Genomic DNA, 17545 nt, shown 5'->3' with positions numbered 1-17545 from the left:
CAGAGAATGAGGCCATTGGGATCTTTTTTGTTTTTTGTTGTTTGGGTTTGCTTGTTTTTTTATTATTACTGCCTAGGCTGCCTTAAAGTTGATAATTTGGTTACCTCAAAAACCTACAGCTTGTTGCCTAGTCTTAAAGTTTGGGTTACAAAATTGTCATATTGATCTTTGCTGGCAAATGTTTTCAGCATATTGCCAGTATTTCTACAGTTTTGCCTCTAAATCTGAAACAGCTTTCCAGACTGACATATTTTTATTGGAAATAGTCTGTCTCCTGGGCAGAAAAATGTCTTTAGAAGAAAAATTATTGTACAGGTAACCTGGTCAATGAAAGCAAAGAGAATTTGAGCTTTCTTCCTTACTCAGCTACAAGACTCCTATAAGAAAACATTATTGAAGTTAAGATACATAATTTTTCCCTAATATTTCTGAAGATTATGCCCTGATGAACAAAAGTAATTTTTAAGTATCTTATTTAATATTTTTTTGTTATGTGAGGAAAAGATTGGGAGTGAAGAGAGGACTTTGTGTTTTGTCTTAAAACAGATGGTTCTTGTAATTAAAATTTACTTTTTTTGAAGCCTGAAGGGCTGTGTTGGATATATTTGTGGATAGTCTCCATCATGGGCAAAAAACTATGGAAGAGAGAAGAAATTGTTTTCTCCTGTTACACATGCACAGTGTCATAAATCTCTGAGCTTCTTAATGCTAAAGATGCACAAATGTTTTGGATCAGTTGTCTCCAGCCTCTTCCATGTAAACTTTTCTCATTAGTGCTGATACTTTCTCAGCTCTGGATGAAATTGTCTTCTTTAGTCCTGATACCATTATTATCTGTCAGTTTCTGGTGCTGCCCATTCAAACTCATTTCTTTGATGGATCCATCATCATACTGGTCTTATTTACAGAACTTTATTTTCTCTGAGCCTTTCTACTTCTATCATTTGCTCTTTAGCATGGTTAACAATGCTGTTGAAATGTAAGCCCAAACCCTTAAAGGCAATATGGAATTATTCCTTATCATTACTTTGTATCAAAAGATTCCTCTTTCATTAATTTTGTGTCTGTTTTACATGGATATTCAGGTAACTAATAGTTCCATGATCATTGCTGCTCTGGATCTGGATAGTTTATACTCCCTGAAACAATGGCAAGTAATTTTTACCATTTGCACAAACTGAAAATAGAGCCATTTCACCAGTGTGTGAGAGCATTCATAAATTCCACTGTTTCTGGGAGGTTTGGAAAACAATTGACTTAGAAGTAGATGGTAGATGACTTCCTAATCTCCAGATAAAATTTCAAGACTAGTTCGGTTTCCACTGGGAAGTAGATGGTTGTAGAGGATTAGGTTGTTGAGATTTAATCAACAGAACCTTCAGAATTGTGACAAAATGGTTGTTACTCACATGTCAGTGTCCTTAGTTACAGCATTTCAGGAAACCTTAGAAGAATAATTGCAAACATGCTTTTGAAACTGAGGATAATGTCTCCTGGGAAATGTATTGAATGTGACTTAAGTTTTCTTAGATAAGCTTGCAACACGTTTTGAATTTAATCTCTTTGTATATACAAACTTCAGGATTCTTGGAATTTTCAGCCCTTTCACCAAGTTTAAAAATAAAACAAAAAAAAAAAAAACCCAGAAAAGAAACCAAAAAATACCCATCAAAACCAACAAACAAAATCCCCAAGCAAACTAAAAAACCTGAAGCAAAAACAGCCCCACAAAACAACCAAAAACCCCAAGCAAACATCTCCTTTCTCTCAACTGTAATAATGCTTCTGTGCTTGAGTAGAGTAGGAGCAAGGTTTACTTCTACAGAATACATTTCCCTGTGAAACAATCAAATTGAAATCATAATCAATCTGAAATCAGCCCCCAACCTTCCCCAACAAATGTTTACATTCCTATAATATACGATGAGAGCTCCCTGTTCCTTGGCTGCTTCTGTCACCTCCAGCTGTTCTGTGAAAACTGGTGATTTGAATGTTGTCATAGCAAGATATTATGCATATAATAATATGCATATAATGCTTTTTACATTTTACAGTTCATCTTATATATGATCCTGATAGGGGAAAAAAGTAGAAATCTACATAGATTATTTTGTTAAGAAAGAGTTAACTGGTAATTGTACAATAATTAATATTTTATGTGTCAGAGTCTGGATGTCATTGATTCCTGTCATGGTAAAAGAACTGGGATGCTATTCTAGTGTATTGGCCCATTGGAAGTGCTGCAATTCAGTTTTTTATCTCCAAAGTATATAATAAGTATTCCTCAGAATGGTGTGAATGCATTACTCAGAGTGACAGACTTTACCAGTAGGCACCATCTCTTAGGTTTGAGATTAAAAGAATGTAGTTTTTTTCTTTTTAAATAACAAACTTCAGTACTATGAATAACACTGTATTTGCCATAAAATGAAAAAAAAAAATCCTACAGGCTGAGAGAAGACAGAGCCAGTCTGCTCAGCATGCACATAACAGTTTCTCAGGATTCCTTGTTTCCATCCCTACAGGGAATAAGTTGTGTTACCTTAATTAAGTGATAAATGAATTACCTATGGCAAGTAACTTCAAAGTAAGGAGGTTAATGGCTGATAAATCATAAGGAGAGCTGTGACACATGAAACTCCATTTCAAAGGGAGTTTTTAAAAAATACCATTGTTCAAGAAGCGTTAAAGGTAAACGTAACTTTTGCTGTCTAAACCTCTGAGGTCTTCTGCAGAGTTTGGTTTTCTTTTTTTTTTTTTTTATTCTTCCTTACCTGTCATAAATATATTTAGTCATGCAGGAGAGGAGTCAGTTGGTGTGCTTGCTACTCATCTGTGTTGGGGTGCCTGATCTTCGTGATTAAGGGAGCCTTAAAGTGGGATGGAAGTGTAAGAAACCTGCTCTTAATTTGTCTCTTCATTCTGCAGATACATGAGTAATTTCCTGCAAATAGCATGGTTTAAATTTGCTCAAGATTCTGTGTATGTTCATCTTCATGTGACTTCCAAGAGGGAAGTGAATCTTTACTGAGATTACAGTCAGTGGCTTAAGATATGTGTCTTTAGTACAGTGGTTAAGGTAACAACTGATTTTTGAAACTGTACTGAGGTCCATTTGAAAAATCTGAATTTTTTTTCTTCATTTCTGGGTGTAGCTCTGAATTGACAGTATTTGTTTTCCAAGTGATTACTGCTATTGATGCAGGCAAATTACTGTATGGACAACAATCAACAGAGTCATATGTAAAGCTAAAATTTATTGCTGTTAAAATAATGTTTGCAGGTATCACAGAGACTGTTGTAAATGTATCTTGTGGTTTATTTTTTTTTTAAACAATATGTATCTTCTGTCAAAGAAGAACCTGAAAAGAACCCCTGAGGTTAGTCAAAAAGTATGGAAAAATAAATTGCAAAAATATTGAAAACCAGGCATTTTTCAAATCTCTCAAAACAGAAATACTACCCAAAGTCTGCAGTGTTCGCAAATGAATAAAATACAGAAGAGTTTTTCAAAGAAAGACAGACAAAAAGCTGTGTAATTCTTTTGAACATGTTTTAATCTTGTAGGACCTTCAGTAGGTTCATACATTGCAACTCTTCTTTATGGATAATTATTAAAAATTTGGCTCAGTTAAGAGTGTCAGAATATATTAGTGACCAGCCTGACAAAATTAGCAGTAACATAAATTTCCAGGACCAGATGGTGAAACAGCATTTGTGAAAGAAACAGTTGCTTCAAGTAATATTCTTTAGCCTGGAAGACAATGCCCTGAAGGATAAGTTCTGCTAGAAATCTGTGAGGTGTGCTGTGGCAGCAGCCCTGGAGTGAGTGTCAGCTCTCAGAAATGAAGAAGTGGATGGCAGCAATAAGATGTACATGGGTGGATTAAAACAAAATACTGCCTTTTTATGCTGTGAAATGTGGAAATTCTTGCCACAAAACATAGATGCAAAAAGGTTGCATGGGGGTAAAACTTAGACAAATTCATGGAAATAAAACAGTTGGCATGAACTGTGACAGACAAGAAGCCTGCAAATATAAAACTGAGTTTAGGTTGATGTCACAAGTAGTGTTTCTCAGTTCAAACTGGATGATACAGAGATCACAAGAAACCAGAACCAGTAAAATGCAAGGACTAGGTAAAAAAACCTTGCTTGTGTCTTGTGATATAAACTGATGACCTGATGTTTGCCTAACAGCATAAACAAACTTGAAAGCTTTCACTTACTTTTGTTAGGTTATTAAACTTGAGAGTTAAAATACCTGCAAACTTTGGCATTGTGGGCCCCATATTTTTAGAAGTCTTTTGGGAAACAAGTTTTTCCAGGTGAAATTAACTGTAATTAGGAGGGACAAACTGCACATTCCAGTGTTTGTTAAGCACTTCAAGCTAGACTGTATATTTTGTGAATAGTCTACAGTGACTGAGCATTCTAACACACTCTGCAGACTAATTATCAAGGCAACCAGAGTGCCAAATGAACATTAAGTTAATATTTAATATAGCACCTTCCAGTAATTACTATTATGCAGAAAGGCATTTAGTCCATTTGTAATGAAGAAAAATATTGAAAATAATAGACCTATTTCCCTTTCATTTTCTAACTGAGGAATATTACTGACTTTCTTGTGCACATAAACAGCACATTTTGGAGTGACTACATAGATGAATGACATAGGTAAATATTAAATGTTTTCTCCCAGTAGTAATTTTCTCAAGCATTACCTTGAATTTCTTAATAAAGCTTAGAGCTTTAAAATAAGCTTTCATTTATGGAACCCTTAAATGCTTTGAATTGTGGAAGGATGGAAGTATATATATCTGTGCAGTCTATAATAATATAATCTAGAAGTCTATAATATAATATAAAATTATAACATGACGGTGGAAACTTTCCTTGCCCTGGGTAAGTGCTTCTAGTACTTAGACTGATAATTTAAAAAAAAATGTAGTATCTTCACCTTTTGAATTACCTTTTTGGGGTTTTTTGTCTTCTTTTGCTTTTGTATCTTGGAAATCACTCTAGTATTAAAAGTTTTTTTGATTTGAAGCTACTTGTATGGCCATGAACTTCAAATTTTTCTCTGAAATATGTGAGTTCCCTTGTTTCAGCATGTTGCAGAAAGGGTTTTTATTAGCTCAAATCATACTTATTATTCTCTTCAAACATCTCTTTTTTTTTTTTGTGTTGCCATTGGGATTCTTAAAGGGCACATGATTTCTGTGATGGCCTTCCTGGTAGTGTATACCATGGTGGTTTACCTACAATTCTTGTTACATTTCCTGGCTTTGGGCTAAGAGGATATGTAGTCTCTAGGACCAAATCTGGAGAACTGCTTTCCTAATGTGTCTTCCTCCCTTTCCTCCCATCCTTTTTGGAGCTGACACTGTGGTGCATTCTTGCTGGCATGGTCTATATGTTTTTTGTAGCAAGTGATATTTAGTTTTTAACTCCTGAGCCTCCTTAGCAATTTTGAAGAGATTGCTTTGGATTAATTTGGGTTTTCTTTTGGATCTCTCTGGAAATGTATGCTATTTATCAGATATTAAATCTTATTATCTTATTATTTTATTAATGCAAAATGATTATGATTCAAAAAGCTTTTCTCCTTATCTAAATTTAAAACAAGTAGGTGTGAGAGGATTTTTTGGGGGGAGTGTTTTGTTGAGTTTTTCATTTTGTTTCTTTTTGTGGTAGTGGTTTTGTTTGGGTTTTCTTTCAGAAATTAAGGAAAAAGGCCCTCTTAATTATTTAATAAAGTTCCTAATGGCCAATTCAGTCCCAATTCTGACTGACCAGAAGAAAAGTTGTTTGCCACCCTTTCCTCTTTGTTACTTTCCACAGAACAGACTGAAAAGTCTAGCTTGCTTGTGAGATTATTTTCATTGAGAGCAGTGACTTCTAGTAAGATTTAGGTATTTATACTTAAGAATTTGCTTTATTTATTGCATGTACTCATCTTGCTCTTCATTCCCAGGAAGTTAAATTTTCCCCCTAAGCCCAGTTGTGCTTAGTAGAAGCATTTTGATGCATTAACTTGGGGAATGCCCCACCTAGTGGTTGATTGTAAACTCATTTTCTCATTGCTCCGGTTTGGACTGACTTTTAAGGTTATGTTGGATTACCTTAAATGTCACCCGTGTTTACAGCCAGCTGGGGAAATTATTTAGATAGCTGGGTTTTCCTTCCTCTTTTTGTTTTGGGGTGGTAGTGGTGGTGTTTGGAGTACTGGGAAAGAGGAAAGGTAAAAAGGGGATTTACTTGAAAGAAAGTTTCAAGTTGAGAAAGGTGTCCATATTCCCTATAAATGTTTTAGCACAGAAATTAGTTACAAGCTGTAGTGCTTAAAACTACCATCTGCAGAACTAGTTTTCCTGCATGACAGAGGAAAGGAAGTACCTTAACAGAGCAACTTTCTGTGTGTTGGGAAAAAAGATCTTACTTGAGTCTGAGACTGGTCTTTCTCTTGTACAAGAAAAGACTCACTGAACTTCCTTGAAACAGAACAGTAAAATGGAGTTGAAGCCTGTCTGTTTGCATCTCAGACACTCGTGCTTTTAAAGGCAGACTAGGGCAAAGGAGTTATACCCCACTGTGAACAGAAATTAATTGGAAAACGTGGGATGAGGTAATGTGTTGCTTTGCCCTTGTTGCTGTGTCCTATAACATTCACATCCAGCATTTGTCAAAAGAAAATTCATTTGTTCCATCAAAGTTAAGCTCCTCATCTTATTGTTCCACTTCTGGAGCTGTTAAGCTAATAATAAGCTAATATCTATATTAGACTGCCCAGCGCAATGCTACATTTATACAAAAGGCTCTTTAAATGGAGCTGTACTATATTGTTAAGTTGTCCTTGTTTCCTTATTTTTTTTGCACTTCATGTTCAGTTTTCTGTTATATTGTCCACTGAAAAATGGAAAATGACATCGCTTACTGAAAAACAGTATTTTTAATAAGTTCCTATTCTGGAAGGAATTTCTTTTAAATTTCTTCAACCAAGTGAAGTATATTAAAGTTTATAAATCTAGAAAATTTTTAAACTCTCTTTCTCAGTTACAGTTACCTTTTCAGGCCTGCAGGCTTGGGGTAATGCTACTTTTACCTAGTTAATTTTATAGCAAGTTAACTTATGTGGATTGTAAACCATCAAGCTTTAACCACTTACAAGAACTGTTCTTCTTTTGTGACTAGCTCTGTTAGTCTAGGTGGAGTGCAGCTTCTGCAGCTGAATTAAGTATGGGTAAAGGTTGTGGTGTGTATGAAGAAAAGCTTTTTTTCTATCACCTCATTAGTGGACTATTTGCTCAGGCTTCATAGTTTTGTAACCTTTTACCGACTTGATCTGTTTCATCTTTCAAAAAAAAAAAAACCAAAAAAAAAACCCACCAAAAACAAACATTGTTGTCTGTCAAGGGTGTGGTTCAGTAGGGCTGCTGCCATGGAGTGGGTTATGGGAGTTTATGTGGCACAGGGAATAGGGCCGGGGAAAGTAACCCTTAATATTGGAGTAGATGAATGACCTTCATTCTGCTGCTTCATCAAAATAAAAATAATGGTTCCTGTCTTAGCTCCTCTGAGATTCTCAAACTCTTCAGTTACCTCTTCTGCTTAATGATGAAGTTGTATAACAGTGAAGAATTTGAGACTGAAATTACTGCTTCAGAAAAAAAAATTCTTTTCTATCTAGATCAGATGGCGTTTAGGCTGCTCTTCTGATGCTTGTCCTAATCTTGATATGTTGCAAAAATAAACCAAGAATTCAGAGCCAGCAGTCAGCACTGGGTTATGTGTTCTTGGTTTGGGGCTGACATGGGAGGGGCAAGGGGAAGAGAGGAATTGTCCAATCTCACACACACAGCTTTTCCTGATACATGGTGTTACATTTCCCTTCAATGGAGGTGTCCTGCCTCACTGGAAAGTAAATCTACAAATATACCTGTGGAAAAAGTACAATTCATGCAATTTGGAGACAAAAACACACCTTAATGAGAAAGTTAGGGGTGGGTAGAGGAAGGAAATTACTTTTGACCTTCAAGTCAGTTTTCTTTCTAAAGTGAGAGATGGTAAAGTGTGTAGCAAATGCATTTAAACCAATTTAATGTACAAGTGCAGTCATAATTTTATTTATGGATGTATCTGTAATCCTCAGAGGACAGTGTTCAGTACATTTGAATTCCTGGCTATGCTGCATCACCATTGAAATGTTTATCCAAACTTGCACTTTTATAAATTTTTCTGAAATGTATTCTATGAAGGGAATATGGAATACAGGCTATCATGGATAAAATACCATTACTTAAGCAGATCTGAAAAGGTATTTTTAATTTTTTTTTTCTTTTTTGTGTTTTCCCCAAGAAGCAAGATGCTTCTAAAATTAAGGGGCAGCTGTGTTGTGTGGGAAGTCTGCTGCATTAGCACTGGTTCACCTAACCCTAACCCATCACAAGGTTGTGGGCTTTAAGAGAAGCAGAGATGGAAAACATGGAGTATTTTTAAAAATTCTGTCATAAGTGACAAGTGGCATTATGCTGTATTTTTTCCTCTCCTTTTCTTTGTGGTTGATAAAAGTACTCATAAAATATTACTATATATAAAAGGTGTTTTTTTCAAATTAATATTTTGTTTCTCTGCTAAGAGGAATGTCACTTTAATCTCCCTTCAATCAAACTTTTTAGCATGCTTCTAACTTTAAACTATACTTACACAAACACAGGGTTCTCAGTTGTAAATTTAATTGTAGCCTGGTGTAATACTTGTAATAATGATTATTGACAAGGGAAAAAAAGAGTTCTAACTCACCCCACAAGATCTCATTTTGTTTGCAGCAAGTATATCCCCTAAAGTAGGTCTGAAGCTGGTTTTGTTTGTTATGTTTAAATTTAACCACCTTTCCAGTAAACAATACCTTAAAATTGAAAATAGTGTAAGCTTGTGTGATCTTGAAGCTTTGGTGGCAGGAGGGAGAGTTGGTAGCATATTTAATGTCTTTTTCTAAACTTCATGCAGGCACACATCTATTCTTTGGGTGCAACACTGAAAGCAGCAATAGAATATATTGCAGAACCTGAGACAGAATCAGAATTTGGACAAGATCTGCATGCTCTACTGGAACAAATGCAAGAAGAGAGTCCTGAAAATAGGCCAGATATTGAGGTAAAACAGTTCTACATCATTTTTTGTTTTTAAAAAAGCGACACTAATGTTTCTGTATGTGTGCTTATTGACCTCCATCTCATTAATCTCTGTAATTATCAAGATAGTCTTGATAAGCACTATGCTCAGGTTTTGCAAGAAAGCTGAGGTCTTCCCAACTCTGCAAAAATTCATCCTTTTTCCCACTCTAATGGTTATGGAACCTGAAAAGTAGATGTAGGTGTTAGTGCTTGGATTTCTAAGAAGGTTGGGTGAATACACTGGTAGATCTAATTTTTCTCATCAACTGTTTTCTTCATATTTAATATTTGGTTTGCAGAGAGACAGTGTCATTAGGAAAAAAAAAAAGCATTGACATTATGCTCTGAAATTTGTGTGATAATTGGATTGCATTTAACAAGGGGATATAGGGACCCTGCCCCAGGAAACTTCTGTTCCTTGGCATGTTCAAAGTAGTGTTGTTCATTTTATTCCATTTAGCCTCTTATTTTACCTTTAGCTGTTAGAAAGAATTTGAAACTATATAGGATTTTTCAAGCTGATGTTTTCAAAGAATTTACATTCTAAATGTTGGTTACCTGATAGAGTTATTTGACATTCATGTGAAAATGTTTTTGCAGACTATGAGAATGTAACCAGAGAATAACAGTTGTGCAGTTATGTGACTTTTGTTGGATTCAGTTCTTCCACTTCAAATAGTGTTATCTACTTTTTTTGGGGAAGGAGGGTGGGTTAGGGACAGTGTGAGTATTTAATTTTCCTGAGCTGATAGTGTATATTCTACATGGTGTAACACCTATGATCAGTACTTTGCAGAAAAAGTTCTACAACAGAAGAATTCACAGATTCATTTTTATAAAGTAAAAAATATTGGCTCCCTGACTGAGGACTGCCCAGGCAGGAGGCCATACCAAATACAGAGCCTGCTTGGTCAGCTGCTCTGTTTCTATTCATTTACTGTTAAGTTACTGTTAAGTTGTCAGAGGAGGGATTGTATAGCCCCCTCTCATCTCCAAGTGGTCTGTAGACTCTGAAGTCTGTTGCTGCCTATTTAAATCATCCCAAAAATAATTTGGCTTGGGTAATATATAAGGGTCACTTTGTGAGTATGTTCCTTTTCCACTGGACACTTTCTTGTGTGAACAGAGTTGTGGTAGCTATATGGAGGGAAAATCCCTAGACCTTTTCTAGACATTTTGCTAGACTTCTGCACAGCTGAATACCTGTCTACTATTTTCCTGCCCTTCCTCAATCCCATATGTGAACCAACAGGACCAATTTCTTCCTTCCATGCACAACAGCAGAGGAGCAGTTGAGTGGGTTAATGGGAAAGTGAGAGCATCTCCTGAGAGCTGTATGAGGTCTCATCAGTGTTTATCTAGGAATAGTTACTGAGGAAATGGTGGGATGTATTTGGAAAGGCAGCTCTCTTCTACATCCTGCCCAAAGGGACAGGTTTTTAAATGTGTGAATATCTGTAGTTAATTATGTGTGAGACCAATGCTAATGCCATCAAATGGTGCTCAGGCTGCAGGTTAGAGATATGAAGTACTGTTACTTCTTGTAATCTGATAATGATTGCATTCTCTTCCTGGGAATATTGCTTTTTAGATGTTTGCATTTTGCCATTTTTAAAAGATTCAGGATTTATTTTTAATGTAATTTCAGTAATGAAAACATTCATTATCCTGCCTGTGTCACTGAATTCAAGTGAGGCATTGGCTGTTTAAAAAAGTAATCAGCACTAGCTTTTTGCATTTTCACTATGTTATTCATAAAGGATAGCATTTAAGATAACTTTCATCTATTGTTCTTAATGTTCTAACTGTAGGCTAAAACTTGGAATTGTATTAAATTGTATTGTACAAATGAGAAATTAATTCAGCCACATAATAGAAACACACAGTATAAAGAATTGGAGAAGAAAGACCTCCAATGAAGCATCATATAAATTCAGATGTACTGTGGGAATTAACATCATTCATGTTAGTCAAAATTCACAAATCTATTTATTATTAAACAAATATTTAACATTATTTTCTCTAGAGCATTTTGTCATTATGTGAAGAAAAAATGAAGATTGCTTCATCTAGTAATATTTGTCGAAGCTTGTCTGCTGTTGGAAGAAGAGTTCTTTCAATTGAATCATTTGGTGCTTCTCAAGGTAATCTTAAAATATATTTAGTCTAAAACTTTAGATTGCCTGACATATCTAATGATTTTTCAAAGACTGCTTGTGTGCTCTCCTGTTATAGGTTCCTTTCTAGATTACAACAAATCATTAGTAAATATTTGTAGATTGGTAATGAGGAAACAGGGACATGCAACTCTTAATTAACATTATATGTTTAAAGTGTCCCTTATAATTCAGAATGATTTGTTCAGAAATTAAAAAACAACTTAAGATTTACAAGGAGAGATTAGAAGGTCTAAATACACATTTAATATAAGCATCTGTTTTTGTATCTAGATGTCTGTGATAACATGTGGAAGGGAAGAATGTGTCAGAGAAGTTTGGGATCTAAATTCTGTTCAAATGAGAAAAACAACATTTCAGGTGATTCGTCTGCAGCGGAAGAGGTGACGACTGCCTGTCATAACAACTCTTCTGTAGTTGCCATGGTGACTGGCAGAGAAAGTGGTTTAAAGGAAATGCAAATTGATCTGGATAATGAGAAAACTCAACATTCTCAACTTGCAACTCAAACTGAAAAGAGCAAAGAAGATGACAAACATGCAGTGTATGCTGACAGTTTTGCTAGTGTTGCTTTGGATATAAAATCATGTGTTATTGACCTGGAGAGAGATGGCGTTTTTAAGAAAGGTTCTTTGAGAAAAATGAAAACCTTTCCAAAGCTACCACTCGAACTTGCTGATACAAATAACTTTTTTACTTCTGTAACCAACAGTGGACCACTAGATAGCAAAAATCACTTCATAACACAAGAGTCACTACATCTAGACAATAATAATGAGGTTGCTTTTTCAAAGGGAAATCTCAATTCGTTTGCTGTCAGTCGTCCACCAGAAATAGAATCAAAGAATCACCAAGTTGATGATTGTCATTTAGAAGCGTCATGTGTATGCACACAAGTGTCTGGCTTGAATCTAGAAGAACATATGTCATTTATGAATGGTAAAAAGATAGGTTTTTCTTCATCTGATTACAAAGAAGACTCTTCTGGTGCTACCTCTGAAGTGCTAAAACCAGCTGATATGCTGAAAGACCCAAACCAGTCAATTGCTGGAGCAAAAATGCTAGACAACTACATGGTGTTGGAAGACTGTTCTGAAACTTTTCAAGGGTCAAATGAAAATTATGTACCACATTTTAACAAGATGGATTCAGTGTTAACAACAAAACCCAGTGGGAACAGACATGGATCAAACGTAATTAGGCCACCAGAATTAAGCAACGGTGTGATGAGTGCAAACAATAATGAAGATAATCTTTGTGGAGGCAGAGGTTCAGAAATCAAAAGTAATGAGCAGGTAGTAAAAATAAAGTCTTCGTTATATAGTTGCTGTAGTCACTTATGTGGAGATGAGATGACTTAAACACTATGTGATTTCTTCCCTCCCCTTGTCCCCTTTAGCATCCCAGAAAATGGTATTTTGCTAGTCTGCACACTTTTAAGAGTTAATATTGGAAACATGGTGATCCCTTTTTCCTCTTAAATTTAGAAGTAAAGAGCTACAGTGAAATTTATGCTGTTGCAAAACCAACTTCCATTTTAATTTTTAAATTTTTTTTACAAATGGAATCTACTTGCTAGTGTGTTAGAGCAGCATTCCTTAACAACTGATTATATTTGTAAGAGAACATGACCAAAGCATACGTATTTTTAACTCTTCATGTTACTGTCAATGCATAAATTTCACCACCTTGCAGTGAGCCTCCCAGGTGCTTATGAAAATTGCAGAATTCCTGACTGTAAACCTGACCTCATTGAAATCAATGGCAATATCCCATCAGCTTCAGGAGGATAGAGTCTGCATTTTCTTAATCTTACATGTGCATTTTAAGTTTTTGGAAATTGTACATATGTTATATTCGTTCTGTGTTCTTAAATTGCCGTCTCTGTTTGTTGTGTATGTTTTGCTATAGAATTGAAATATGTGTACAATATGATGGATGTGTTGTCTCATGCATTAAGTCTTTATAAATAGCCAAATAAGAGAGGGAGAATCTACCAGAATTTGTTGATAGATAATTGTAATATGGTCTCTTCTCTGCTCAAATTGCATATCTCAGGGTGGACAAGTTTGGTCTCTGACTAGATGGTTTTCTCTTGTGCCACACTCAGAGGTATAAACAATTCCTGTGGTAGGAGAGCTCCTGGCTAAAACTGCAGGGTGGTTTATCCTTGTCTAGCTTTTTTATGGCATGATTAAAATGAGCAGCACAAACTTCACACATTTTATTTCCAGAAATTATTCTTAGGTGAAGATGTTGTGGTTTTTTCTTTGCTTGTCTACTGGCAAGTCAGCCTTGTTCTCCTTGTCTGCCAGCCCATCTCATACTGTGGCACTTAGGGTTTTATTCAGTCTCTGTCTGTCCCTCTTTTCACCTTGCCCAGACACCACTGGAGCACTAACCTAGAATTATCAGATGTGTAAAGTGTCTTTAGTTCATCATAGCTCAAAAACTAGAGCAAATTGAAGAATCTGTCCCTTTTTCAGGCTCCTGTCTCTCTTCCCTCAACAGGTGTGCCTATTAAATTATAGTTCAGGAGCATAGTAAGTGTGGATACTTACCACGTACCACGTGGTGTGATTTTTGCCTTCTGAGGGGGTTATTCATTGTATGCATATCGAATCCTTTATTTAGACTCTGCAAGTGCATTCTTTGGACTCTGAGAAATAATCCATTTATTGTACACATTTCTTTTTTATTATTTCTATTTCTGCCATCACTTATGAACATAATTTGAGTGTAGTGTTAGGGGTTCTTTTTTAAAGACAAAAAAAACCGTTGAAATACGACCTATATTCTGTCCTTACCGGATTACCAGGGCAACTAAGTCTGGGTGCATGAAGGTAGTTTTAAGAAAATAATCTTCCTTGGAGTTATAGTTTTCCAAAATTCTTACATGAAATTAAAAGCTGTAAAAAATCTCATTTGCTTTTTTTGCAGCAGCACTTGAGTCTGACACACAGAAGAGTAAACCAAAATACATTTTCAGGTTATTCTGCCATTCATCTGAAGTTTTCTTTTTCTTCAGATATTTCCTTATCAATTTAAATGAAGTGTCCTTTCAGCCTGAACAGAATTTCATTCTTGGAAAAAAGTAGGCTCTTACTAACAGTGAGATAATCCTGCTCCCACCTGTGATTGAACTCGAGACAATCACTGTGAATTAAAAAAGGTAACTCTTATTCCAGATGCCCTATTAAGCAGTGTTGTAATACATAGCATCTTAAATGAAGACAGCAGGGTGGTGGCTCTTTGTTATATCAGAGGTTTATAGCTGTCTTCTCAATAGAATAAACTTTTGATAGGCTCATGCTCTATATTCTTTTTTTTAGTAAATGATTCCAGCAAATATTCAGGCTCTGCCACATAAAAATATGCTATTTAGAAAAATTGTGTTGGTCTTAACAAAAAATAGCAAACATAATAAAATCTTATTTGATTATTTAACTGCTGTAGGGAGAAAAAAAAAAACTTTAAATATATTAACACCTAGGCTTCTGAAATGGCTTCCTGAAATTATGAATTTCTAGCCTCATAATCCTTTGTTTTCTGAAGGAAGGTCATTCATAGTTAGTAGTCATTGAACCATATAGCAGACTTTATTGCAAGTCTTTGTAGAGAAATGCAGTGGGTTAATGTTTTCAGCTTCTTTTTTCTTTGAGAAAATGCATTTTATTCCTCAGGCTTCTGAAATACAGCAGGTTTTACTGCCTCTGTGTTACCTTCTGACAACTGGAAAAAAAAAAAAAAGCTGTGCTGTGCAAAAGTACTTCTGTCTCTGTCTCAAGTTCCCATTGGCCAGAATTTTTCCAAATACTTTTTTTTCTTGTTTAAGAAAGCATGAGTCTGAGTTTTGTTCATTTACTACTAAAGCACAAGAAGTGTGAAGCCCTGACTAGTGTGATTTCTGCCTTGTGGGGTAAATAGAAAACACCTCAGAGGATTTGCAGTGCTGCTTTTTCCTGAGTTCTCTGTAGCAGATTGGCATGATTGCAGCAAGTAGAGCTTTCAGTATCTCTGGTATCTCCAGCATTCCTTTCAATGTTTCATGTTGTTTAGAGAAGGTGCAATACCAGCCCCATCCGGTTGAAGATCAACCTTGTCTACTCTGGAGAACAGACAGTTTTTCTTGCCTGTCAGTACTTCTCCAGTGGACTTTTCTAATACTCAAACACTGCTTCTTATTGTTGTGTGCTTTACTGCTAGTAAGCATTACTAAAAATACTTGCTTGCTTTTGTCTGGCTACTGCAATGTATCTCGTGAGGGTTTTCTTAGTAATTTTTATAGTTTTGCATGCCATAAATAAATATTTTTCACTTCAAGTTTGAGTGGGGTTCTTTTTTTTCTCTAACCAATTTCATTTCAATCAGGTGTGTCTCATCTCTAACCCTTTTAAGTGTTTCTCTGTGACTTAAATGCTGTGGTCTTTACTTGGGAAGGGTTAATGGGATCCTGGCATATGCAAGTTTGTTTTCTGTTGGTCATTCATACCCTGTCAAGCATGAGAGAAGTGAAAGACCATGTTGCTGGAGGCTGACACTTTAACACTGGGGAAATAACACTTGAAGGAAAGAAAAGTTGTCAATTCCCAGAATAACACTTGCTAAGAAAAGAGAGATACAAAAGTCTTGCTTTGGCTATTTAAAACACACCAGCATTATGTTCATAAAATACATTATGTTTGCATAGTTGGAATGCTTTACTAAATTTGGAGTTTACAATTCTGGTACCAACAATTAAGTAGAAGATCAGTTAAACAATCTTTGCAGCACTGCAAAAACCCATCATTTTTCCAACAAGTAAGATTTAAAATGCAGTCTTTGGGCATAAATCAAAATGGTACCAGAATGTAGCCATAGGCAATAATGGCTCATTTGGCCATTTCTATATTTTGTGACAAAACTTCTATGCTGTGAAAAACATTTTCTTACTTTAAAAAATGAGTAATATAATTTCTATTATGAAAGGTCTGGTTTAGAACATTCTGGGAAAAAAAAGCCATGAAAAAAATTTGGGAAGAGACATTATATTATAATTTTGTTTCCTCTTTGGTGCAGTTTCACTGGTGATAATATATTCATGAATGTTTTATAGCAATATTAAAATAATGTTAATGGTTTAAATGAGGTGGACTTATAAATGCTGAAGAGTTGTCTTGATCTTGCTTTGCAAAAATATGTGACTAGATAGATGAGAAATAATGCATGGTACTGATGGCTTGACTAAAAGCATTTAATCATATATTTTCCAGTACTTCAGATTGTTTTTTCTTGGTGGTTGAGTGGGGATTTCATTTTTTAAGTTTTACAAAATAGTAATAGCCATGAATCAGAGACTTTAAAAACAAACATGTTAAAAACCAAAACAGCCAAACCTGACACATGCCTAAATAAGGAGTTTTGCACTTATATGTTTACTAAACCAAGGTTCAGTGGAGTTAGAATGTGCATTGTGTTAAAATATCTCAGAGGTAAGGTATCAGGAGCATTGCATTAAATACCTTTGTTTAAGGATTGAGGCTTAAATAAAAGTTGCCTCTTAACCATAGGTTAAGAAGTGTATTCTCTTTCCTTTGAAAACTCTTTGAACTAGACTGCATGCATTTTTCACCTCAAATGCAAATGTGTGGTGAAGCATGTCCTGTCATGCACCTTGACTACATGGGGTAACTTCTGCAAGGTGTTAGAAGCACAAGTCCCCAGCAGGTCTGAACCCTCAGTTTTCATCTGAAGTCTTCCACATTTCTCTTTCTGGTATAGGAAGGTGGGAATTTGGAATAACTAGGACTCCAGAAGAATTGCCTTCTCAGGTATTTCTTTCAGGAATAAAATTTATATGGTCAGGATGAGGAGAGACGTGAATTTTAGTGACAATAGCAGTGCAGGTATTTATTAGCATGACAGGAGACCAACTAGCACACTAATACCAGTTAAGAATACTATATTTGAAATTTCTTATTTCTTTAGAATGATTGCCAGAGAAACAAGGAGCACATACATTTAAATGACATTCACCAGCCTGTAACCAGACTGCATCCTTTTTTTTCTGACTCAGTTTGATTTTGCCATCCTGTGAATGGCAGTGATTCTCAGTTATGCTGATTCACTTTCCCTACATACTTTTTTCTTCCAAAACAGAGGTTTTCCTAGTGCCTCTTCGTCCTCTATTTTCTAATCTATCATTCTGTC

General features: G+C 35.5%; 1 protein-coding gene across 1 annotated transcript in view; it reads left to right on the top strand.

Moving 5' to 3' along the window:
* Positions 1–17545, top strand: part of KNDC1 (kinase non-catalytic C-lobe domain containing 1) — a 56145-nt gene that overhangs the window by 13997 nt on the left and 24603 nt on the right. The window contains exons 4-6 of the mRNA XM_079312913.1: positions 9013–9159; positions 11206–11323; positions 11630–12651. Coding sequence (XP_079169039.1) covers positions 9013–9159; positions 11206–11323; positions 11630–12651 — 1287 coding nt within the window. The remainder of the gene's footprint in view (positions 1–9012; positions 9160–11205; positions 11324–11629; positions 12652–17545) is intronic.

The sequence above is a fragment of the Erithacus rubecula genome (genome assembly GCF_903797595.1).
Source record: "Erithacus rubecula genome assembly, chromosome: 9".
In the NCBI taxonomy this organism is placed as follows: Eukaryota; Metazoa; Chordata; class Aves; order Passeriformes; family Muscicapidae; genus Erithacus; species Erithacus rubecula.
This window is presented reverse-complemented; position numbering and strand designations above follow the sequence as displayed.